The sequence below is a fragment of the Anas platyrhynchos genome, chromosome 9 (assembly GCF_047663525.1).
Source record: "Anas platyrhynchos isolate ZD024472 breed Pekin duck chromosome 9, IASCAAS_PekinDuck_T2T, whole genome shotgun sequence".
Classification (NCBI taxonomy): domain Eukaryota; kingdom Metazoa; phylum Chordata; class Aves; order Anseriformes; family Anatidae; genus Anas; species Anas platyrhynchos.
This window is the reverse complement of record NC_092595.1, coordinates 14,934,374-14,956,888: the sequence shown is the minus strand read 5'-3', so window position 1 is coordinate 14,956,888 and position 22,515 is coordinate 14,934,374. Positions and strand designations below refer to the sequence as shown.

Sequence of the window (22,515 nt, the reverse complement as noted above, 5' to 3'; positions counted from 1 at the left end):
TATGGAGTAGAAGGAAAGAAAATGAAGCTGAGCTCCTTGTTCCTGTGTATCTGACTTTTCAGTAAAATTGTCAGCCTGGGTACTTGTGTTTTGCTTACTTGTCCGTGACCTGGCAGAATAGGTCAAGGTGCTGTAGAGGTTTCTGTTGAACCTCTGGAAAGTTTGCGGTTTCCCTATCCTACCTGTAGCTGCTTCTGCTGACCTTAAGAGTTCCACAAATTAAGTCACAGAGACTGCAGCTTGGCTGAAAACGGTAAGTCCAAGTGTTTATTATTTCTGTACTAGCTCCAGTTCTGCCTGACCAGCAAGAAAGGGACTTGCCTGAATTTGTAGCAGGTTGGCAAAGTGAGTTTGAGAATAAACAAAGTGACCACAGTGGAACGCGTCCAGTTCCTGCTGATGAGGAACTGTCGGTTACCGCAAGCTGCTTGCCTAGACCAACAAAGTTTCAGCCTGTTCTAAAGCTAATAAAAATGTCAAGTGAGAGATACTTTTTTTTATATTTTGACAGGAAATACCCTTGTAAAAACAAGTAGAGGCAGGGCTGCTCCTGTTTTCTGTCCTTCCCAAGGGAAGAGCTGAGACATCTTCCTCTTCTGAACCTCCGACGTCCTCGTGGTACAGATGCTGTGAAGATGGAGCCCCCGGCTTCTCCAGTTGTCTTGTGGGCTCCTTGGGATGTTTTGTAGCAGCCTCACACAAAATGCCAATGAGCAGAGTCTCTTCTGGATGAGTGCTCAGCAGCCACAGTGGGGCAAAAAAGGCCAAAGAAACTGATCTTGGATCATCCTCATGTTGCTGACTGTAGCTAGGTCTCCACTGAAGCAATAATTTCAGCCACTGCCCCAGTTTCAACCTCTTTAAGCAGCTCTCCAAAAAGTTACGGAATAGCGTAACTCTGTCAAGTCATCCTAAAGCCTTAAACTAGTGTTCACCATGACAATTATCCAGTGTGTGCTGGAAAAGAGTAGATGTGCTTGGTTTGGCACATCCAAATCCAAGGCTTTCTCCTTTATGGGGGGCTCTGGGTTCTGTGATCGGGCCCTTCTGGGAGGCGCTGACCTCCAAAGGAGAAAGCTCCTGTGGTAGCCAGCTCTCTGCGGCCACCTGGGAAGTGACTTTGGCTCTTGTTTTCAGCACATGCACCTCTCCTCACTATGTTACAGAAAGACAGCTCCGCTTTCTGTGACAAAGACTTGCTTGTGCACCTCTCAAAGCTGGAAAACAACCTGATCCCTTCATCTAGCCAAGGAAAATATTTTCCATTCTGACGGAGTCGGAAATACCTCTTCATCACAGTCAGGCAGCTGCAGCATAGACTCCTAAGATACCTTTTTTTAATGTATTTGGTTTTCCTTTCAGCAGATGCCTTCCAACTGCATTGATTTACCCGATGTGGTAAATCTGTGGCATTCCTAAGGAAGTTAAAGCAACCATTGTGCTGCCCAGCAGCATCATGTTGGTATTTCTTCTGTCGGGTTCTTGCCACAAACAGTGCAGGTCGTGTCAAATGGGCTTACTGAACATGCCCACACCTGGGGTCAGAGAAGTCTTATCTACTGGTGGAAACAGATTTATGTGTGCTACCAAAAGGAGCGGGAGAGACAACTGAATCATGTAGAGTATCTGGGCTGGACTGGGGTGGAGTTTGGCTTTGCCCAGGATGATTAAAGCAAAGAGTGTCTCCATAGCAGCGATCTTGTCCATTCAAACTCATCTTGGCCTCTTCGGTTCTTGTCGAAGCCAAACTGCTGTTGAAACCTAACCTGCCATGCAACTTCCACAGCCCCAGAGGAGCTTAGGGAAGCAAAGACCAGAAGAAGAGCACGATTAAGAGAGTGGATGCTGTAGTTACAAAAGGCTCACAGACCTCGAAGTTCAGAAGGAGCCATTGCCAAACATGATGGATTGGAGAGGGACAGCCCGAAGCGTGACAGGCCAAAGTGCCATGAAACAAGTAGGTGAAAAGTTCGTCAGCATCTATTTAGCTGCGTCTGCTGTCAGAGGAGTTGGTGTGAGGATCTCGCCAAGCCACAATCACTTTAGGTGGGACCATGCTTGTCAGCATGGTGGCTGGGTGACTTGGCAGTCAGTTATTTGACTGTAATTTCTGTGCTGATGAGCTGATTTTCATAATTATGTTCTCATGCTAGGAAGGGAGACACGCAGCTGCTCAGGAGGCTGTTCTGTTCCAGGCAAGGCTAAAATTAACTTTTTCTCATTATTGTTATGGACTTGAGCTGGAGTGGGTGGAAGGGGAAGGTCAGCCTTCCCAGAGCAAAGATTCAGTCTGACGTTTCATGCTGAATGGCATGGGGCTTTCTGTGGGACGTGATTGACCTGATCATGTGTGGCAACGTAGGAAGCTCAGATTGCCATGACGTAGAAAAGGGCACAAGATGAGGTTGCAACACATTTTATTCCAGTGGAGTGAAAAATGCTTCCCCTCAGTCTGTGTAAAAAGTAGAGAAAGGAGAAACTGGATTATTCTCTGCTGTCAGCTATCCTACACGAGACTGGCTACTCTTTACTGCTGACTGCTTTTAGAGACTGATGCCTCTTATTTAAGAATAAAATGGGGATTTACGTGCTGGTGCAAACTGTGATTTTCCTTTCAGAGTAACTATCAGGTTATTCAGATAATCTGCTCCTCTCAGACAGTTTTCCATACAAAAAAAAAGGAACTGTCTGATGTAACCCAGCATTGTCTGTTCATTTTTTCCATGTGGAACTCAAAGCTTGAGCTCCATTCTCCGTTTCTGCCCTATTAGGGCAGGTTCTGTATTCTCAGTATTCATATCCTAGTTGATTTGAAAGCAGAAAAAGCCATTTCGAAATGTGTTGGCCAACACATTACCCTAAGCAGAGCAAGTAGGGTGATATACTGTAAGGTGGCTACAGGTTGCCCTCTGGTTCCTATTTTGTCTACTGTGTTAGAGGAGGACCTGTGGCTGTTGCAGACGGGGAAGTTCACATCCCAAGCAGCTGATGTGCCTCAAGTCCCCCTGATAACCCCACGAGGAGTGTAAGCTTTCTCCAAACGCTGCTTTGAGAAGGTTCTTCCTTCTGCCTATATAACCTACAAGCAATTCTCCTCTTTGCTTGTGCTGTCTGCGACTCCTCTGCCAGAAATTGCTCTGCTTTTGCGCTGTGGCCTCCCTGCCTGCTGCTCTAGGACACAGAAGTTGTTTTCTCCCAGTCCCTTTTCATGTCTTGGAGCTGCTATGGTCAGGCCTCCTCTGAGGGCCCACGAGTGTGATCTTCATACAAAGCTCTTGCTCAGCGGGTGAAGCGAGGGGAAACGCGATGGAAGAAGCCCTTGGTGGAGGCCGTGGACTTGTGGTAGCAGAAGGGTTGCATTTGGAGTGGGCTGCAGAGGAGAGGGAGATTTGTTTTTGCAGAATCCCCCTCCAGAGCATCTTCTGGTCTGGCACCAGTCCCTCCTGGTTCAAGGGGGGACTGGCACCAGTCCCTCCTGGTTCAGGTGCTGCTGTCCTCCACAGCCTGGGGCCTGACGCCTAAATGGGCCATGTGGGCCCAGCAGCCGCCATGTGGCAGATCAAGGCTCCAGCCAGCGGGTCCCTTCCAGCTTGGGATATTCTGTGATCCTACAACATGTGGGCTGGGCCTGGGCATCCCCTTGGCTGATGCCCGGTGCCGTTTCTGAGGAGTGGAAGGTGTGGGCGAGGCCATGACGCCCCACCACTGAAAGCCTTCCTCTGCTCCTTGGGAGGCATTGAGTTGGAGACATGGCTGGAGAGCAAGGTTTTTGGTAAGAAGGTGGGAAGCCAGGATGTTGGTGGCATCCTGGAAAAACTGATCTTACCAGAGCTGTCTGTGGCAGCATTACAGCTTCTAGTGAAGGTTTTTGGCGGCGAGATCATGCTGCAGTTTCAGTTTCCACAGGTTGAATGTGGCCCTGGTGGACGTGTCTTTTCATCCTTCAAGCCGTTTTTTCAGTAACTGCACTGGCCAGTGCCTTGGGAGCTCTCATCCACTCTGAAACCCTTCGTCAGCTAAAGCCACATCTGCTGCTGTCTCTGACACACCACATCAGTGTGACAAAGGATCAGACACCACCTTACATAAGAATGAGTCCCCACAAGCAGCGAGGCACCGTTGCGTTGCACATCCACTGTAACCCTGCAACATGGTCTGAGACGGCCCTTAGAGCACACCACACCTGCTCTGAGTGAAACGTTAGTGAGGTTTCTTCACCAGCTGAAGAGCACGTACAGGATTTGCTCTCCCCACTGGCCTTGTATCAGCTCTTTGGCCACCAGAGCAGGGTGCTGGAGAGCACAGATTGCTTGTATTTTCTTGCAGGTTGCTGGGTTGGTGGTTCTCCCCATGCCAAGGGGATTGTGCTGCTCCTTCTGCCTGGCTCTCCGTGCTCGTTTGCTTTCTGGTGTCGCTCCCCGAGAGCTGTCCTTCTTAGGGAAGGAAATCAGCTGGCAGGGGCTGCCTCATTCGCAAGGAAGAGTCATTCTTCCTTTTGAGCCACTGCTTGTGTGGGAGAGGTACGGCGCATGATGCGGTGGGTGGACCTCAGGGTGGAAGAGGAGGATGTGCAGAGTGTGCTGGGACAAGATAAATAGCACCCATGGGTGCTGCCTCCATATATTCTCTCAGGACAGAGCTCCTCCCAGGGGGATGCTGCTGGCTCACACTGGTGACTTCTCCCAGCGTTGCTGCCAGGTAAGCCAGGAGGAAAGGAGGACAGGTTCCCAGTGCTTTCCTTGAATCCCTTTCCTTTTGTCCGTGGAGGCATGCTAACAGGGAGGGTGTCTTTCTTGCAAACACGCTAACAGAGCTTGCATCTGCTGCACTTTTGCTTTTACCTTCTTCCCCCGTTGGGGTGTGTGTGTTCCCCTTTAGTACACGAGGAAGAAGGAAATAGCTAATGCCAACCTGCTTCTGGCTCAAGGGGAGTGCTGGGGGACAGCAAGTGCAGGGCCTATGGGGCCACCATGCACTGGGAGCGCAGCCCGAGCTGTCAAGAAAAATTCAAGAAAATTTCTTGACCGCAGTAGATTGGTATTAATATTGAGTTTAGTTTGAATAAGTAATTAATCACCTGGTCTTGTTGCTGCGATCTTTTTGTTATTTTAAAAGCTTTTGCGTAGACACATCCTGGTGGCTGATGCGCATGGGGATAGTTGTTTTCTTTGTTTGTTTGTTTGTTTTTTGTTTCTATCTTCACTCTTACCTGCAGCTTGCATGTGCAGTTGTGCCCCATGTAAAACACCCCACGGCTGCAGTGCGGGGAAATGGCATTTCCATTGGAAGCTCCCTGTGAGGTGGGGGGCGGCAGTGCGGGGTGTGGCGGTGGGGCTGAAGGCAGCCTTGTCCTCTCCCCCTCCTCCTCCCCATCCCCGTGCAGGCAGGCCATGTGCGTGGGGAGGTGCAGCCGCATCGTGGGCCCCTGCCTGCTGGTACTGGGAACGCTCTCTGTGATAGCCAACATCCTCCTGCTCTTCCCTGGTGGGGAGTGGAAGTACCTGGCAGACGGGCACATCACCAAGCAGGCCAAGGTCATGCCGGGCATCTGGGGAGGAGGCATCACCGTGAGTATTGTGTTTTGCACAGCCTCCTCCATCCCTCACGTGTGATTGTTTCTCCCCCAAACCATCTCCTCCGTCCCTCAGGTGCTGCTGGTGGCGACCCACATCACAGCGGTGGGGTGGCGATGCGCCGGCTGCTCCGACTGCGGCACCCGTCGCAACGTAAGGCAGGGCTTAAATTGAGGCCCCCAAGCAGCGCGGGGTGGGTGGGACGTGGTGGGGTGTCCCCTCTCCTGTGGGCATGTGGTGGGACACTGCACAGTGTCCCCTCCCTGGAGGACAGGGCTTTGTGTGGGCTCCCAAATTCTACCCAGCCCCAAGCCCTGTGCTCCCCACAGGCCTTTCTCTCCGCCGTCCTCTCCAAGCTGGCACTCCTGGGCTCCACCGTCTGCTTCATCCTGTCTGGGGTGGGCCTGACCAACGGCCCCCTCTGCCTCTACAATGACTCTGAGCACGGCCACGGCCCCACCTGGGGATACCCTTTCTTGGACACTGGTGGCGAGGTGTCAGACAACAGGTACAGGGCCCTCGTAATGCAGGCAGTGAAATGAAGGCGGCGTTTCAGCTCGTGGCTCATCCTCTTTCCCCCCCCCATGGCACAGGGTGTTGGTGTCGGCAGATTATTTCCTGTACAAGCCGGACACCTGGGACACCTGCCTGGAGCCGGTGGGCATCGTGGCCTGGAATGTCACCTTCTTCTCCCTCCTGCTGCTCGTCAGCGCCACCGAGATGGTGCTGGCCTCCGTCCAGATCCTCAACGGCTGTGTTGGCTGCCTCTGTGGCTTCTGCGAGGGGAAGCAGGGCCGCCCCACACCCCTGGACTGAGCGCTGGAGCTGTGCTGGTGTGCACGGGGCTCACCGCAGGTGCTGGCGGCTGGAGGCTGGCCTAGGGACAGAGGAGGAGAAGCGGATCCCGAACATCGAGGTATGGGAGCAGGCGCAGGAGGGATGGGGGGCTCCTGGAGGGACCTCGTTTAGAACCTCACTGGAAATGGGACGACGGAGCAGCTGCTCATCCTGACCAGCCCAGTGGTGCAGAGCCCAGTCCCCATGGCCCCTGGGGCTTGGCTGCGCTCACAGCGAGCGCCACCGCCTTCAGCACGTCCTCATCCCTGCCCGACGCAGGGGCAGAGCACAGGGGCTGCAGGAACAGCAAGTGCCTCTGCTTGGAGCATATTTGCACATGAACTGGTCAGGTCGAGAGGAAAGTAGCAGTGACCATGGTAACTTGAAAAAGCAGTCAGCCGGATCACACAACGACAAGGAGATTAAGATTTTGATGAGAGAAATAGGGCTGGAAGTAAGTATTCAAAAGGAAGAAGAGAAGGTGCATAAGCAAGTGTGCCTGTGAGAGGAGAGGCCATGGCATTGTGCCTCAGCAGCCCCGACCTGCGGCACCGCTGCTAATGCCGCTCAGTTTGTGTTTCACAGATTGATGGCTGACTGAGTGACCTCAGGAAAGCAATAAACTGCTTTCCTTGGGTGAATCAAAGGGTTTTTTGCAGTGCCAAGGACCTGGCTGTGAAGCTTGCTCACTGGCAGGGTGCACGGAGGGGCTGCTGAAATGCCACCTCCACCACTCTGCGCCGATGTGAAGCTGGAAGCAGGAGGGAGAACGTCATTAGGGACCCGTCCTTTATTTGGAAGGATTCTGGGTGGAGGAGGAGAGGTGCAAGGGCAGTGAGACAGAGAGATAAAGGCAGGGAGAACATGGTAATAATGGCATGAGCCTCTGAGTCCAACCACCTCTATAATTAAAAAATAGCAATACAAATGAGATAAAATCCTGTGTTGGGACAGGAGCACCAGCCCTCAGCACGGTCCAGCCCAGGGGGCTGGAGGAGCCCCCAAATCCCACCCCGGTGTACATCAGCAGAGCTCGCCCTGCCACAAGGTCGTGCCAGGCTCTCCCTGCATGCCACCAGACGTGGAAGGCGTCCGGCCCCCCGGTGCCCACAGCCAGCAGGCCAGGAGATGCGGTGGGTGGCTCTAGGAGACGCAGCAGCTCCTTCGCCTCCGCTTCCTGCAGGGCACTGCAGCCGTCAGGGGGATGTTCTGGAGCACATCGTGCAGCGTGAACATGCTGAAGGAGATCTGCTCGTAGGGGGACCGCTTCCCGTTCTCGTAGAGGCAGGCAAAAGCGATGGCTGGGCCACCAGAGACGGGGGCCTGGCTGTGGGGCAGCTCCATGTAAGCCAGGTCCGAATACGCGCTCGGGCCCTCGTAGATGACCCAGGGTTCGGTCCAGCTCTCTGCGTCCCTGGGGAAGGTGCTGAGGTGAACCCCCATGTTGACCCGCGACATGGGGCTGGTGGGGTGGGAGTAGAGCACCCACGTTGGTGCTTGGAAGAAGGTGCCGGGGCTGGAGGTGGCTTTGGGGTCCACGTGGAGCTTATCCCCTCCTGCCCTCAAGGCAAGCAAATCCCGAAAACGGGGGAGCGGCCATGGAGCTGAGCCTTGTCCGGGGACATCAGGGGGCTGGGGGCCGTACACAAAAGGCGCGGGGAAGCCGATGACACTGCCGTGGCACCCGTGGGGGGGCTCGACCAGCCGCTGGACCAGCTGCCCCCCGTGGAAGACAGCCCCGTCGTTGGTGCTCAGTGCCTGCACGCGGAAGCCCAGGGGGCTGCGGGCGTTGCAGTAGAGGACATTGGAGCCATCCTCCTCGTCCACCGAGACCAGCTGGCACTCGCCCGTCTGCAGGTTGGGGATGAACTCCCCAAAACGCCAGCCCCGGCCGTGGTCGTCGCTGTAGAAGGCGAAGGAGTGAGGGGTGGTCTTGCAGAGCTGCCCGAAGCACTCCTTGCAGTCAATGTGGTAGCTGTAGGCGGGCACCAGCAGGCGGCCGGAGCGCAGCTGGATCCCATGCCCGGGGCCCAGTGCAAAGGTGGCCCAGTCTGGGGACAGGGGGACGAGCGTGACGAGCAGCCCCCGGCTCCCCCACCACCGGGCTGCTCTCTCCATCTCCTCCCCGCTCTGCTCAGGCTCCTCTTCTCCCTCGCCCCAGCTTAGCCCTCGGACCCTCGCCCGGTCACAGCCGGCCCTTTTTCCCCTGCCTGCTGGTGTCACTACCTTTGATGGCCCTGCCGATGACCTGCTGCGTCAGGTCTGTGGCCTTGCTCCAGCTCAGCCCCTGGTCGGCACTGGTGACGCAGCACAGGCGGGTGACGTTCTGTCCCGTGACAATCTGGAAGGCTTCGGGTGTCCTGCCCAGCACCGTGATGAAGAAGAGGAAGAGGGTGCCCGTGAACTCGTCGTAGAGCGGGCAGGGGTTCATCGACCGGTGGTGCTGCAGCGCCGCCGTCTCGAGCACCCGCATGTCTTCCCACTGCACGGGGACGGGGCAGAGCGCTCAGCCCACCTCCCCAGCCCACCCCAGGCCCGATCCAGCCCCCGCCGCCGTGTCGGCCCCGCTCCCACCTCCACGTAGCCGCCGTAGACGGTGCCGCGGCGCAGCACCAGCAGGTTGGCGTGGGCATCGTCGGCGCTCAGCCGCTCCTCGGCGAAGGCCAGCAGCTTGGCCACGCAGGGCAGGTAGAGCAGGGCCGGCACGCGGTACGTGACGCCGGTGGTCTCCTTCTCGAAGAGCACGGTGCGGGCGGGGAAGTGCCGGGAGCCCATGGTGCCTGCGGCAGAGAGAGAGAGGGGCGGCCTGGCCGCGGGCAGGGGGCTCGTGGCGCTGCCCCTGCCCAGGGGGGGGTTTGGGGAAAGGTGCTGGGCAGGACACCACGTGGAGTGGGGCAAACTGAGGCTGGCAAGGGCTAGGGTGGGAGCTGTGGCAGGGCATCAGAGGGGGCAGAGCTGTCCCTGCGTGTCCCCCTGCACGTCCTTGGACCTGAGGGATGGGATCCCTTGCCCCTGGGCACGGCGGCTGCTGGTTTTGCTCTCCAGCTCTCGTCCCCCTCTTTCCAAGCCAGAGCTGTCACTAGAGGTTTCACGGCTGAGCCACGCTGGCAGGTGGGAGCCCTGGCTGGCCATGAATGAAGCCACCGAGGACTTGGGCTGGTCCTGATGGAGCGAGGGCTCTGCCCAGGGAAGCTCCATGGCCTCTCCCACTCCCGTCAGCATCTCCCCTTTCTCCGCTGCATTCCCACAGGGCAAGGGCTGGGTCTGCTGCCCACCCCAGGCTGCTGAGAAGGGCTCTTGCCTGCATTTTGCCCAGCGCCCCACGGGGAAAGCCCAGGCACTCACCCGGTCCTGCTCAGCACGGGGCAGCCGCCTCCATCCCCTGGCAGGCGTTGGGGCGATGCTGGCTCCTGCAGCGCCGGCTGCCTGTACAGCCTGTCCCCAGCCGTTCCTGTCCCCCAGCGAAACGTCACGGGGCTCCCGCCGTGGCCAGCGGCCGGCAAAAAGCCCTGAGTCAGCAGCAGCACAAAGGCCCCATTATCAAGCAGGCAGAGCCCGGGCCCCTCAACGTGCATCTGCTGCGCTCTCAGGGCCGCAGGGAGGGAACACCGAGGGATGAGGGATGAGGTCCCTCCTGCCTTAGTTTCCTTGCTCAACCCCGGGAGCAGTGCAGGCTGTTGGGATGTTGCTGGGGATGGTGGAGCAGAAAACCCATGAGGGTGCCATTAAGCACTGCGTTGTTCCTGCCCTGCGGCGCGCGGTCTCGCTAGGTGCAAGGCAAAGGCTGCATCTCCACTGGCCTGTTCGGCCTCATTGCAGGACAAAAACATAAAACACACCAAGGTGCATGGAAAATGCCGAGTTTGTGAGAATAAATGCTCCCCACCTTCTTTCCCTCCCCCCAGTGCTGTGGGGCTGGAGGCAGGGGATCTGCATGGCAGGCTCCTGCCTCCGCTGGCCTTGGGGCTGCTGGGTTGAACCACAGCCATGGAGCTCCCCTCCGGCCCCGGCTGCACGATGTGCCCGCTCCTGCCTGCTTCACCCTCAGGTGGCTGCTGAAGCCCCTGAAGCAGCCCCAGGGTGGCCATCGCCCCGTCACCACCCGGGAGGCTCGCTGCCTTGCGTGCTGGTGCGGGGTAAATCACTGGTTAGCAGCGGGTGCTGCTGCTGTTCCCAAACCTTCCCCAGGCACATCCCTCACAGCCAACCTGCACAGTGCAGGAGGGAGAGGAACCTGGTTAAACTTTGCCATCCTGCCCCACGGCTGGTGGCAGGCGCAGCAGAAACCGGGGGTGGGCTCCAGAAACCTGCGCTGAGCCACTGAGTGAGGGCAATCATTAACAGCAATGACACCAAAACTGTCACTCCCCAGGAGGGTTTGTCCCATGAGGGTTTGATTCCCATTGTGAGGTGATGCCAGCAGTGGCCGTGCCTCCCTGGATCCCTTTCCTGATCGGCATTGGAAGTTTGGCCACAGGAGCAACGGGATGTGATGAAGCCTCTGCTGATGATAAAATGTTGATGCTGCTGGCCTGGAGACCCAAGTTCTTTCCTATGCACCTGCTCCTTCAAGTACCGCATTCCCTTGGTGAGCTCTTGTTCTTATCTCCCCCCAGTTTTTGTCTCCTAAAAGCAGAAAATTGAGACTCGCTCTAGTGAGCTGTAACCAGCCTGGAGGCAATGACTGCTATTAAAAATGGTCAAATGCAAACCAAATTATTAAGTCCCTGATTAATGATTAAGAGGAAGGAAAATCTAATGCAGACTGAAAGCCTGCCAGCTCCAAGGAGCACTGGGCTGTCCCCTGTGCGTGACAGCAGCAGCACACCTCTGAGCGGCACGGACCTGAGCATTATCTGGCCGAGTCCCTGGCTGGAGGCGTTTTGGGACCTGCCTCAACCTTGGTGAGCTAGGAAGGAGGACTGCAAGAATGTGGTGGGCTCAGTGCCCCGGCGAGAGGGGAAGAGAGGAACGGGTGGCACTCACCTAATGACAGAGGCGGTAAAAGTAAATAAATAAAAGTTTTGCTTTGTTTTCTTTTGTTTTCCATAAAATAAAAGCCAGAGAGTGGAGGTAGCTCTCAAATGACCCCCACTCCCCAGTCTCCCCCTTGTGTCCAAGAGTCTCATCGCCAAACCCCAGCGATGCAAAGGGCCATAGCAGTGGGATGCTGCAGGAGCTGGCACACGCTCTAGTTTTGTCGTGGAACCTGTGTCTTCTCCAGGGAACTGTTCCACGGCAAGGCACGGTGTAATGGCTTCCTCTTCTTGTGTGGGTGCTGACGGGAGTAAAGATAGGACATGTACTGGAGTTCTGGCGTAATAATTTTCTGGCAGTTTTTCAGAGTCTTGTTGCTTAAGTCTGGTCTGATGTTGTACCCGAGGATATTTGCATCCCCCGACTGAAAAGGCAAGAAAGTTTTGTCCTTGATGCGAGTCTTCACCACAGCCTCTTGGCCCAAGAGGCAGGTCTCCATGAGCTCCTTCTGTCTCATCCGCAGGTGATTTACCTCTTTCTCCAGCTCCTCGAGTCCTATGGTCTCCTCAATTCTCCTCCAGAAGCTCTGGTTGAAGTGCAGGTAGAGGTTCCAGTCGAGCGAGCACCACGTCTTTATCCTCTCCCTGCTTTCTGAAGTCAGGGTCTGGACAGTGTCATTGCTTCTGGAATTGAGCTTAAAGTAGATCACGTCATCTAGATCCCAGCACAAAGTGTGCTTCAGGAGGATCATGGACTCATCAAAGTAGTCTGCTATCAAGATCAGGTGGAAGTTCTGTTCAATGTCCTTTAAGACCTCCTGGGTGTAGTTTTTGTTGTCCTCTGCATTGTTATCATAGCCAAAGTCAAACCACATGATATTCTTGGCATAGATGTTTTTCTTGTAATCCTCCTTACGGTAATATTTCAAGGGCGATGCCAGGTACTCATTCACGTCCTTGGATCTATTGAAGGCAGGGACCATGTTCTTGTAGTAGACGTAGGAAGATTCCAGCAGAAAAATGGGGTTCCTCAGGATGGAGAAGTAGAAGGTGTCCCCTGCCATCACCTTATGCACCTGTTTGTGGGGAGGAAGAAGAGGGGCTGTTAGTCCAGAGGCCCTGTTTGTTCAACCACGTACCTCCACAGGTGCCATGGCTCTTACCTCTGACGGGTTAAACCGCAGGTGGTTGCCCATGATGTTGTAGTTTTGCATTTTGTTTTGAAGTTTCTCCACAAAGCTGGTGTTGAATCTCTCCGGGTAACCCAGGTGGAAGCGCTGGTCAGCTGGGAGGGCGATGGTGAGGTTATGCTTCTCTGTGAACCGAAACAGGATGTTCAGGACGGTGCTGCTGGCAGTCTTGTGGGTCTTCAGGAACATGACGTTGGTTTTGGCGTGACACGGTCTGGGAGTCATCAGCAACTCTGCGGAGCTCCTCCAGAATCTGCAGGAAGGCAATACATGGGGAAAACAGCCTCTCTGGTGCCATACCCCATCTCTTAGACCTGGCAAAGCTCAGCTAACCATCTCTTTTTCTCCCATGGTAGTAAAGCTTCAGAAGCCAAATGCAAGCAGGTTTTCCTGACCCCACACCAGCAGCTGGAGCGAGGCACCAACCCAAACAAGCCCCATCCCTTAAGCATGGATGTTGGACAGTTTTCTGTTTCTCCAGTACCTCACTTGCCAAGCAGGGCCCAAATACTTCATCTTGATCCCCTTTTAGTTTGTTATTTGGCTGTTTTTGCCCTAAAGAGCTGCATTTCAGCTCATTTGATCACTTCCGTGCCCAAATCTGGATCTAGGGCCCGATTTTGGGCTGCTGCCCTTGCAGCATTACCTTAGGTTGAGAAAGCTAAATCAAGTGCCACAGGTCAGATCCTTGCTGCCCTGTGGAGGTGAAGTCAAGCAACTAGTTGTTCTTGCTCCTTCTAGACTTACAGATTTTTACTAGTTGTATGGAAGAATCCAAAAAGGGTGACTCCCACAAAAAAGTTGAAGAAGAGAAAACATTTGGTATACCTGGAAAGAGAGTAGAATTTATGTGAATATTATCTCTTAGAAGACAATCCCTCCCCAAACATGAACCACAAAACTTTGCATGCTGTCTTTGGGGCTTCTGTCACTGGGACCATAATTTCTTTATGGTGCCAGCCATCAGCTGCATCAGCAGCTCTGGGGTTTGAGGCAGGACAACAAGAAATCGATTTTTTTACTCTCGCTCCCTAATTTTCACCCACGCAACCTACTTCTTTTGGGTTTCTCAGGCCTTAGAGTTTGTTCATTTAGAGTTTATTCGCTTCAAGCTTTTCCCATTTTGTCAATGGAATTCTGCAATTCAGTTGCAAGAGCAAAGCAGCAATATATTTATTGCTGTATTGCAGTGATCTAAGCTTAATCATAGATGAAACAGAGACTTAACAAGGTTTGAAATAGCAAGGTACACTCTGGGCTATTTACTGCATAGAGAACCAGGTCAGACTAAAAGCACCAGAGAGATCCTCCCATTGGGTTGGATGACAATTTATGTCTATAGGATTATATATGCAATCATAGAATCATAGAATGGTTTTGGTTGGAAGGGACCTTAAAGATCATCTAATTACAATTCCCTTTCATGGGCAGAAAGACCTCCCACCAGCCCAGGCTGCCCTCAGCCCCATCCAGCCTGGCTTTGGGCACTTCCAGGCACCCACAGTTGCTCTGGGCAGCCTGGGCCTGGACCTCACCGCCCTCTGAGTAAAATTTTTCTTCCTTATATCTAATAAAACTCTACCTTCTTTTAGTTTAAAGCCATCACTTCTTGTCCTATCACTATACCCCCTGACACAGAGTCCCTCCCGAGCTTTCCTGCAGCCCCCTTTAGGCACTGGAAGGCTGCTATAAGTTTTCCCCAGAGCCTTCTCTTCTCCAGGCTGAATAACTCCAGTTCCCTCAGCCGGTCTTCATAGGAGAGGCGCCCCAGCCCTCTGGTCATCTTCGTGGCCTACTCTGGACCCGCTCCAGCAGCTCCAAGTCCTTCTTGTGCTGGGGGCCCTGGAGCTGAGTGCAGGGCTCCAGGTGTGGTCTCATGAGAGCAGAGCAGAGGGGGACAATCCCCTCCCTCTCCCTGCTGCCCACGCTGCTTTTGGTGTAGCCCAGGGTACGGGTGGCTTTCTGGGCTGCAAGCACACATTGCTGGCTTGTGTCGGGCTTGTCATCAACCACCACTCCCAGGTCCTCCTCAGGGCTGCTCTCAATCCATTCTCCACCCAGCCTTTATTTGTGCTTGGGATTGCCCCTGCCCTGGTGCACAATCTTGACCTTGGCCTTGTTGAATCTCATGAGGTTCACACAGGCCCACCTCTCAGGCCTGTCCAGGTCCCACTGGATGGGATCCCTTCCCTCCAGCATGTTGACTGCACCACACGCCTTGGTGTTGTTGGCAAACTTGCTAAGGGTGCCCTCAATCCCACTGTCCATGTCATTGACAAAGATGTTAATTAGAGCCGGTGCCAATACTGACTCCTGAGGATCACCACTCATTATTGATCTCCACCTGGACATTGAGCCATTGACCACAACTCTTGGAATGCGACCATACAGCTAATTCCTCAGTCATCAAGTGGTCCAGCCATCAAATCCATGTCTCTCCAATTTAGAGATAAGGATATCATGGGAGACAGAGTTAAATACTTTGCACAAGTCCAGGTAGGTGATGCCAGTTGCTCTTCCCCTATCCAACCCCATTGTAGAAGGCCACCAGATTTGCCAGGCACAATCTGCCCTTAGTGAAGCCATGTTGGCTGTCACCAATTCCCTCCTTATTTTCCACATGCCTTAGCACAATTTCCAGGAGGAGCTGCTCCATGACCTCGCTAGGTACAGAAGTGAGACCAACTTGCCTGTAGATCCCCCTGGTCTTCCTTTTTTTCTTTTTACAAAATGGGTGTTATATTTCCCCTCTTCCAGTCAGTGGTAATTTCATCAGACTGCCACAGCTTCTCAAATATGATGGACAGTCACTTAGCAACTACATCCACCAGCAGGAGCCACAGATGGACCCACGGATGCATCTCCTCAGGCCCCATGAATTTGTGCACCTTCAGGTTCCTTATCTGGTCTCAAACCTGATCTTCTCCTACAGAGGGTGGTTCTTCATTCTCCCGGTCCCTGCCTTGTCCTGCAGGCAGGGGTCCGGGATATGTGGCTGGAGCTCTTGTTGGTGAAGACTGAAGCAAAAAAAGTCATTGAATACCTCAGCCTTCTCCATTTCCAGGTAACCAGGTCTCATTTATTTCTGGAGAGGTCCCACAATATCCCTAGTCTTCCTTTTATCACCAATGTACCTATAGAAGCCTTTTGTGTTGCCCTTGAATTTGTTCCTGGCCAAATTCAATTCTAGTAGGCCTTTAGCTTTCCTAACCTGATCCATGGCTGCTCAGACAATGTCACTGTATCTCTCCCAGGCTATCTGTCTTTGCTTCAACCCTCTGTAGACCTCCGTTTTCTGCTTGGGTTTGGCCAGGAGCTCCTAGTTTATCCATGTAGGCCTCCTGGAGTTTCTGCCTGACTTGCCCTTTGTTGGGATGCTCCTGAGCTTGGAGGAGGTGATCCTTGAATATTAACCAGCTCTCGGGTCCCTCTCCCCTCCAGGGCCTTATCCCATGGAACTCTACCAAGCAATCAATCCTCTATATCACTCAATACCATATAGCAAATTAGCAAGCTATTAGTGAGTAAGAAATTTCTCAATATTACAGGTATAGCTTCAAGAAGCTAGCTAAAAGTCATTCACCAAGTATCTATCACAGGCATCTCTCAGCCTCAAGGAGTACCCTTGAGAGGCATCCATGCTCAAGGGGAAGATCCTGGCAGCCCACTGCAGTGCAGAAGAGCTCAACAGGCTCTGGCCTGTCCCCTGTTTATGGAGTAAGATGACGGACACATAGCTGTAGTTGCACACCAGCCATATGTGGTTGGTGCATGCTCCATTAGCCCTTTTTCATTATATTGTCAGAAACTACCCACAGCCAGATGCAGCCGTCGCTGCATGTCTCTGACCACAGTGTGACAAGCAGGGCTCTGACAGCTGGATACAGCCATGGAAAACTAGAGACAGGATGGGAGCAAAGTCCAACAGAAAATTAGGAATTGCACATAAAAATACAGCAATCGTGACCAGCTGCCGAATGACTGAAGTGCCACAAAATTAATGCAAACACAGAGGAATCGGGATGCAGGGCCTGGGCCATGGCGTAGCAGAAAGCATGCTGACTTTGCTTCCCATAAAAAAAAAACACCTTTGCTGTAAGCTTTGCTTTGCATGAGAGCGCTTGCCCTCCTGCAAAGGAAACCCTTGGGCTGAAGAGCCCTTCCCAAGGCTCGGGAAGCCCCTTGGCCGCAGCCAGCACCAACCTCTGATGGGGATTTGCAGCACAGCTGCTGAAAGAAGAGTTGCAGGACATAGACAGGGGCAGCTTTCCATCTGTATTTCTTCACTTTTTCTTGTCTCACCCGGTGTGAGACAACCCCTTTCCTTTGGTCAGTCTACATATACAAGTAGAACTGAGACTAGGGAAGAAATGCGGAGAGGCAAGCAGGCTCTTGTCCCTTGAATGCACCCCCTGCTCATTTTCTCGGCCTTTCAGTTAAGGTGAAGCTGATGCTGGTGTAATAGTGTTCCAGAAAATGCCTCCCTGCCTGCTTGGAGGCCTTTCCTAAGGCAGTCTGGCTATGGCTTTCTTCTGCCTCTTTCCTGCAGAACTGAACGCGTGCAATCAGGAACTTGTTTGCTCAGGCAGCATACCCAACACAGAAGGCAGTTGTACTTTGATTAGTCTTTGAATATGTAAATGAATCAATGTATGCTTAAACATCCTGAAAATAAGTCAGCCGCAACATGTGCCATAAAGGTTATAATTCATCACAACTCTGATCAAGTCATATCTAAAACCAAATGCCAAGAGACACCATGCACAATGTTGGCTAAAATATCTGCCGTCTTTTATTGCCTTCAGGAAAGACAGGTCCCGCTTGTTTCAGAGCTGTTCTGCTCTGTTTGCTGAAGGTGAACAGTGCGAGTGCCTAGCATTACAGAAGACAGCTGACCTTTTGGATGAACAGTTAAAACCATAAGCAGAGGTATTTCACAGCTGTCATCCGGATGAACAGGAGCATACAGGGCAGGATGCACAGAGTCATGGCTGCGGGGTTTTGTTCCTTCCTAGCACGCAGCCAAGAGGCATTTCGCCTGGGGGGAGTGAAGTCCAACGCAGCCACAAGACGCAGGATTCATTGAGAGCACCCCTTGTTACCAACGCACTACCTGCTTTTCCGCTCCATTGATACAGTCTTCCCCAAGGCAAAAGTTCGGGAGTTCAAATCTGAGAGTTGCACAGAAATCACCAAAGCACGCGGGGTATGAAACCAGCCTGGGATCCCTTTGAGGACGCGCTTCAGAGCTACCACTAAAACACAAATTCTTCTAAGCCAAAGAGTTTGTCCTTTTGACAAAGGTAGCACTTGAGTGTGCTGCTACGGATGCTTTAAGGTAGGACAACATTTTTGATTATTTGCATTAAGCCGAAAACAACATTTCTACGGATTTGTGTCAACATAACAAGGTTCTTTCAAATTAAAAGACTTGGGATACTGGAGGACACACACACACTGAAACAAACCCTCACACTGGAGCAAACTGTAACTAACTATAGGTTATTAATCACTTACACAGATTAACTAAACTCTCTGAATCAGACCTTTCTACAAATCACGTTTTAATTCTGCACCCATAATGTTCACATCCCTCTCCCCTTACCTTGAAGTGCACCTAAGGGTTTTCATGCTGCCTCGCTGCTGTGAGCTAGAAAGTATCTCCTTTGCAAATCAGTTCCAAAACTCCTTTTGTTTGCGGTGTCTGATGTATTTGGTGTGTCTCTATATCTATCGTCCTATCACTGCTATAAGGGGCTGGGACAGGTGAGGACAAAGGGAGTGGCTAGGTGTTTCCAGGGGTGGGTGAAAGTTAGTTAACAAGCCACGAACAGTTCTGGCACGGCATCACATTTATGCAGGCACCGATGCTTTTTCCAGGGCTGCCTTAGGAGACAGGGTCTGCAGCAGTTTTGTAGGGAAGTGAGGATTTAGCAGGTTCCTTAGCAGGGATTCCCCTTCCATCAAGAATGAGGTTACAGATGGGGGAAGACAAACATGCACACAAACTCTGTGCCTGGCTGCAGGAGGGAGGCACAGGGCTGATCCGGGCAGGATGCTGGGCTGGGGGCTGGAGGAGGGCATCACGGGTCCCTTACACTTTCTGCAGCCCCTACAGCGTGCCGTGCACTGCCACACCTCCTGCTGCGGTGCTCAGTGCCTGAGATGCCTTTTCTCTGGTTCTTGCCTGCAGATTCAGGTCCAGACTTCCCTGTCAGACATGTCTGGCAGCAGGAAATAAGGGACAACAGCAAAACAGGAATGGTGTTAGGCTATTGGAAATTCCCCCTTCGTTTTAAGAAGCACTCCCGCCATAAAGGTCCAAGAAGCAAACCATTTAGGCTCAAAGTCTTTCCCAGTGAAAACCCGGTTACAGTAAATGAAGGGTAAGAGCTTAGGTTCTTTGCTATATCTAAGTCTTGGGAGAAAAAAGGAAAAAACAAAACAAAACAAAACAAAACACACCACACTTTTGCACCTACACCAGCTGAGCTGTATTTGATGGGTCATCTACAAAGGGACTTTCTGGTGTTATTAATGACCACTGCAACTTGCTTTACACGTGAATTTCTAGGGTTATTCTTAGCACGGTGCCAGCTGCTGCTGGCAGCAGGGCACCATTTCACAGACGTCTTTCTCTTGTTACATTTTACACATCGGTTGTGTGGTATCTTGTTCAGAACCCGGTACAGACCATGAATCATAAAAGACCATTTTTTATGCTTTTATGGATGATTTATTGCTCACTCCCTGGGTGATGTACAAGAAATGCCCCACCTGTTCAGGTTTGGTTATGCAGATAATATGGTGCCATAAATAAATCTATGACGTAGATCAGTGCTGGCTTGCTCCAAGACTGGAAGCAGTGAAGGTCATGCAGGTACACAGAATTCTCTGGGGCAGGATGAACAGCTCCAAACAGCCCGCTCGGTTAGGAGAGAGTCAAGTCCTTTCTCACCATGCCAGAAGACTGCTGCTTCAAGGCGTTGAGCAGCCGTAGACACTTCTCATCCTTCCAATATTTAAGTCTGTCCTAGAAAAAAAAAAAAAAAAAAAAAAAAAAAAAGTATTGTGGACAAAAAAATTCTACCACAATGATTCTTTATCAAAAAATACATGCACACATATGTGCACATCTCTCTCTTTCTCCTATATACTAAGTAAACCAGTATTTGAGAGCATCATTGAGAACTTTGAACAGCAGGATAATAATGGCAATGAATTAACACAGAAAATGGGTTCCATTCCCTCCAGGTAATTGCTTTGTTGTTCATCTGAGACAGTGATTGTAACACTGAGTTTGTGGATCTTGGTATGTATAGAAGGCTGAATGTGACTGCTGGAATTCCTCTGGCCACTGCACAGCCCCAGGTTGCCTGCCAGCCCTGGCTCCCTCCCTAGCACTCTCCCCATACATAGCTGAAAAAAAACAAAATAAAAAAAAAAAAAAAAACAAACAGTATGGAAAGTTCCACTTCCCCAAAAGAACCATTCATGTGTAAAGCCTGCATTTCAAACTCTTATGGTCAGTGGTTTGTGAAAAAAAAAGAATGTAAACAGCCTGATCTGGAAAGAACAGGTTGTATCAGCTTGACTTGGCAGGAAGCAAATCCTTTATGTTTCTTCTTTACCACCACTACAGATTTTCTCTATTTTTGCATCTTCTGATACACAAACAGCTCAGGCGGGGAGCATTTCACCTCCTGCCTTGTTTGCTAACAACAGCATCGTTCCCTCCAATTAACCCTCTCTTAACTAACACAGCTCCAAGCTTTGGCTCACACCCACATTAGGTCCAAATGTCCATCCCACTCCAGGGGCACCACTAAGCTCATCCTAAGCTATATAAAGAGCCTGATGACAGAATGTCAGTCCCTTTGTGAGGAATGTTTTAACAATTCCAATTCGTGTCCATAAATTCGTGTCCATAAAGAACAATTCTGTTTGAATCCTGTCTGCCTCTGGGCCCTGCACTGGCAATTTAATTCTTGAACCACAGATGCAGTGTGTCCCAGTCTCCCCCTCATTCTAGTCAATTTATCAAGTGTTCAGAAAATACTCCTTAAATTTATGAACCTGTTTGCTTTTGTTATTCTGGACTTCTATTTCTAACAGTTACAGCCTTTTTTCCTGTCTTCTTCGAGATTAACTTAACACTGCTATAGGTGTGTGTGTGAATGGCTGGGGAAGAACATTTTAATTACTCGTGAAGCGTCAAATAAGAAAGCTGTTTGTGTTTGATGTCTGGGAGTTTCAGAACAACTGATAACAACTAGTGACTGTTATGGGATACTATGTGGATCCTTGGTATCTGGCCAGGGGGCCAAGAGATTAAGAGGAAGGAAAAAGAAGCTGAAGGACGGTTGGGAGACAAGACCTGTAGAGAGTGTTCCATAAACTTGGAATGGTGCCGAGTGAGTACAAAGGGTGAGAGGAAGACTACGAGCCTTCAGCATGAAAGACCCCTAGAGACCCCCAGAGGAGACTGATGCGCATGCTCCAGTAGGAGGAACTGGACCCCGGAAGCTAATTATAATAATCTATTTTTTTTAGAAGTAGTAATGAATATGTATTAGTCTAGGTGCATAAAAATCAGCTGCTTGATGTAACTGGTGTGCGTCCTGGTGGAGCGGAGACTCCCGGTGCACCCAGCGCTGTTTGCTTACCTCTATTCCTTTATATTCTTTTAATAAATCCTATTTTTTTATTTAATCCTAATTTGAATCCTGAGCCATTTATAACACCTTGATGTGAATTTTCAAGGAGTGGAAGACCATTTGGGAACAGACTGTTTCAAATCACTACTGGGAGAGACTGAGGAGCTATTCACTCTGGGGTTACTACTGCTGGGTCAGGGTAACATTGTGCTGGGGCTCCTCTAAAGGGCCCTGCTGCCTGAGCTGGCTTTTAGCTATAGGAAAATGCAGAGATGGTACGGTGGCAGCAGTGTGGAGGCCTGAAGAAGACGATCAGCTCCTCCTTGACAGCCCCTGAGGAATGAAGGGAGAGGTACAGGGTGCCTTGATAGCAGAGAGAGAGAAGGGATTGAAGAGATCACAGGGTAGGGATAAATACTGATAGTGCAGGCTGTATGGTGGTTGTTCTGCCAGAGCATTCACGTGGCAAATGGAGAGTCACGACCTTAGACCTGCGCTGCGATGGGTGCTGTAATACAGGGTGCTGAGTAAGCCGCCATCCTTAATTCAGATCAGCAGCTTGCAGCCTTGTTGAGAGGTGTTCTGAATAAAAATAGAAAAAAAGAGACTCTTCAGGATGGTTTTCTTCCTGGAAAAGTGCTCTTTGTTTCCCCTCAAGCAAGGAAACAAAGACAGTGCAAAAACTGGGGTTTGTGGAGGATCAGGCAAGATCTGGAATCGACAGCATTATCCCATAATAATCAGTGACTCCCAAGGGGTATAAAAGGCCCGTCCAAACATCCTTCATTCTCCTTGCTGCCCCAAAGTGACCCAAGGCAGACGTGGACACACCGCGCATGTGGTGTGCTTGTGAGAGGGCACACAAAGTCTGAGAGAATTGCACGAGTAAAACCAAGCTGTTGTCAGATCGCCTTCCACGGCCACCAGGCCTTGTGCTGACCGCTGATCCTGTCCTACACCACCAGCTCCTTTCCCCTCTCACCCTCCTGCTTGGGGAACCCATTTTTCTCCTACACCTTTTGGAATCGGTGACTCTTCCGAAGGCCAGACAGAATGATTTTATTTTCCTGCTGTTTTATGTAGGAGAAGGGAGCCAAGGAAGCAGGAAGTGCTCCCCTCGGCCTGGCTTCTGGCATCGAAGCCCTGCCAGTTACTGCTGCCCTGAGGTTAAACCTCCAGGAACCCTCTCTTCTCTGGTCTGGCCTTCCAGGACTGCGAACCTGTACCTGCAGCAACGCCGATGTGTCCTTGGGACAGTCTGGCGGTGGCATCGCTAGAGAAC

General features: G+C 51.8%; 3 protein-coding genes across 6 annotated transcripts; 1 reads left to right on the top strand and 2 right to left on the bottom strand.

Annotated features, from left to right (window-relative positions):
* Positions 1-4,510: 4,510 nt before the first annotated feature.
* Positions 4,511-7,221, top strand: TM4SF19 (transmembrane 4 L six family member 19). 2 transcript variants are annotated; one of them, XM_038183860.2, is made up of 5 exons: positions 4,511-4,698; positions 5,384-5,567; positions 5,649-5,726; positions 5,903-6,081; positions 6,167-7,221. In XM_038183860.2, the coding sequence occupies exons 1-5, from the start codon at positions 4,604-4,606 to the stop codon at positions 6,387-6,389; spliced, it is 759 nt and encodes a 252-aa protein (XP_038039788.2). In that variant the 5' UTR covers positions 4,511-4,603; the 3' UTR covers positions 6,390-7,221. The 2 variants fall into 2 exon arrangements, with proteins under 2 accessions (XP_038039788.2, XP_071898589.1); XM_072042488.1 differs by lacking the exon at positions 4,511-4,698 and having other exon boundaries at positions 4,744-5,567.
* An 80-nt stretch (positions 7,222-7,301) lies between these two features.
* Positions 7,302-9,966, bottom strand: NEU4 (neuraminidase 4). Of its 3 annotated transcripts, none has more exons than XM_072042485.1 (4): positions 9,756-9,966; positions 8,985-9,216; positions 8,637-8,892; positions 7,302-8,461 (listed from the first exon to the last, which is right to left on the bottom strand). In XM_072042485.1, exons 2-4 carry the CDS (start codon positions 9,183-9,185, stop codon positions 7,554-7,556), a joined length of 1,365 nt encoding a protein of 454 aa, XP_071898586.1. In that variant the 5' UTR covers positions 9,186-9,216; positions 9,756-9,966; the 3' UTR covers positions 7,302-7,553. The 3 variants fall into 3 exon arrangements, with proteins under 3 accessions (XP_071898586.1, XP_027319882.3, XP_071898588.1); XM_027464081.3 differs by having other exon boundaries at positions 8,985-9,190; XM_072042487.1 differs by lacking the exon at positions 9,756-9,966 and having other exon boundaries at positions 8,637-8,770; positions 8,985-9,124.
* Positions 9,967-11,418: 1,452 nt separating this feature from the next.
* GAL3ST2 (galactose-3-O-sulfotransferase 2) lies at positions 11,419-20,599 on the bottom strand. The gene is made up of 4 exons (XM_013107362.5): positions 18,182-20,599; positions 13,324-13,404; positions 12,550-12,829; positions 11,419-12,462 (listed from the first exon to the last, which is right to left on the bottom strand). Exons 1-4 carry the CDS (start codon positions 18,205-18,207, stop codon positions 11,602-11,604), a joined length of 1,248 nt encoding a protein of 415 aa, XP_012962816.4. The 5' UTR covers positions 18,208-20,599; the 3' UTR covers positions 11,419-11,601.
* Between the last annotated feature and the right edge of the window lie 1,916 nt (positions 20,600-22,515).

Excerpts from the sequence above, each read along its gene's own strand:
- NEU4 (XM_072042485.1), bottom strand. The coding sequence starts at position 9,185 with ATGGGCTCCCGGCACTTCCCCGCCCGCACCGTGCTCTTCGAGAAGGAG. Across the intron at positions 8,893-8,984 it reads TCTACGGCGGCTACGTGGAG|TGGGAAGACATGCGGGTGCT; the intron begins GTGGGAGCGGGG and ends GTCCCCGTGCAG. Across the intron at positions 8,462-8,636 it reads CATCGGCAGGGCCATCAAAG|ACTGGGCCACCTTTGCACTG; the intron begins GTAGTGACACCA and ends CCCTGTCCCCAG.
- TM4SF19 (XM_072042488.1), top strand. The coding sequence starts at position 5,271 with ATGGCATTTCCATTGGAAGCTCCCTGTGAGGTGGGGGGCGGCAGTGCG. Across the intron at positions 5,568-5,648 it reads TCTGGGGAGGAGGCATCACC|GTGCTGCTGGTGGCGACCCA; the intron begins GTGAGTATTGTG and ends TCCGTCCCTCAG. Across the intron at positions 6,082-6,166 it reads GGCGAGGTGTCAGACAACAG|GGTGTTGGTGTCGGCAGATT; the intron begins GTACAGGGCCCT and ends CCCATGGCACAG.
- GAL3ST2 (XM_013107362.5), bottom strand. The coding sequence starts at position 18,207 with ATGAAAACCCTTAGGTGCACTTCAAG. Across the intron at positions 12,830-13,323 it reads CATACAACTAGTAAAAATCT|ATTCTGGAGGAGCTCCGCAG; the intron begins GTAAGTCTAGAA and ends GCCTTCCTGCAG. Across the intron at positions 12,463-12,549 it reads TGCGGTTTAACCCGTCAGAG|GTGCATAAGGTGATGGCAGG; the intron begins GTAAGAGCCATG and ends CCCCACAAACAG.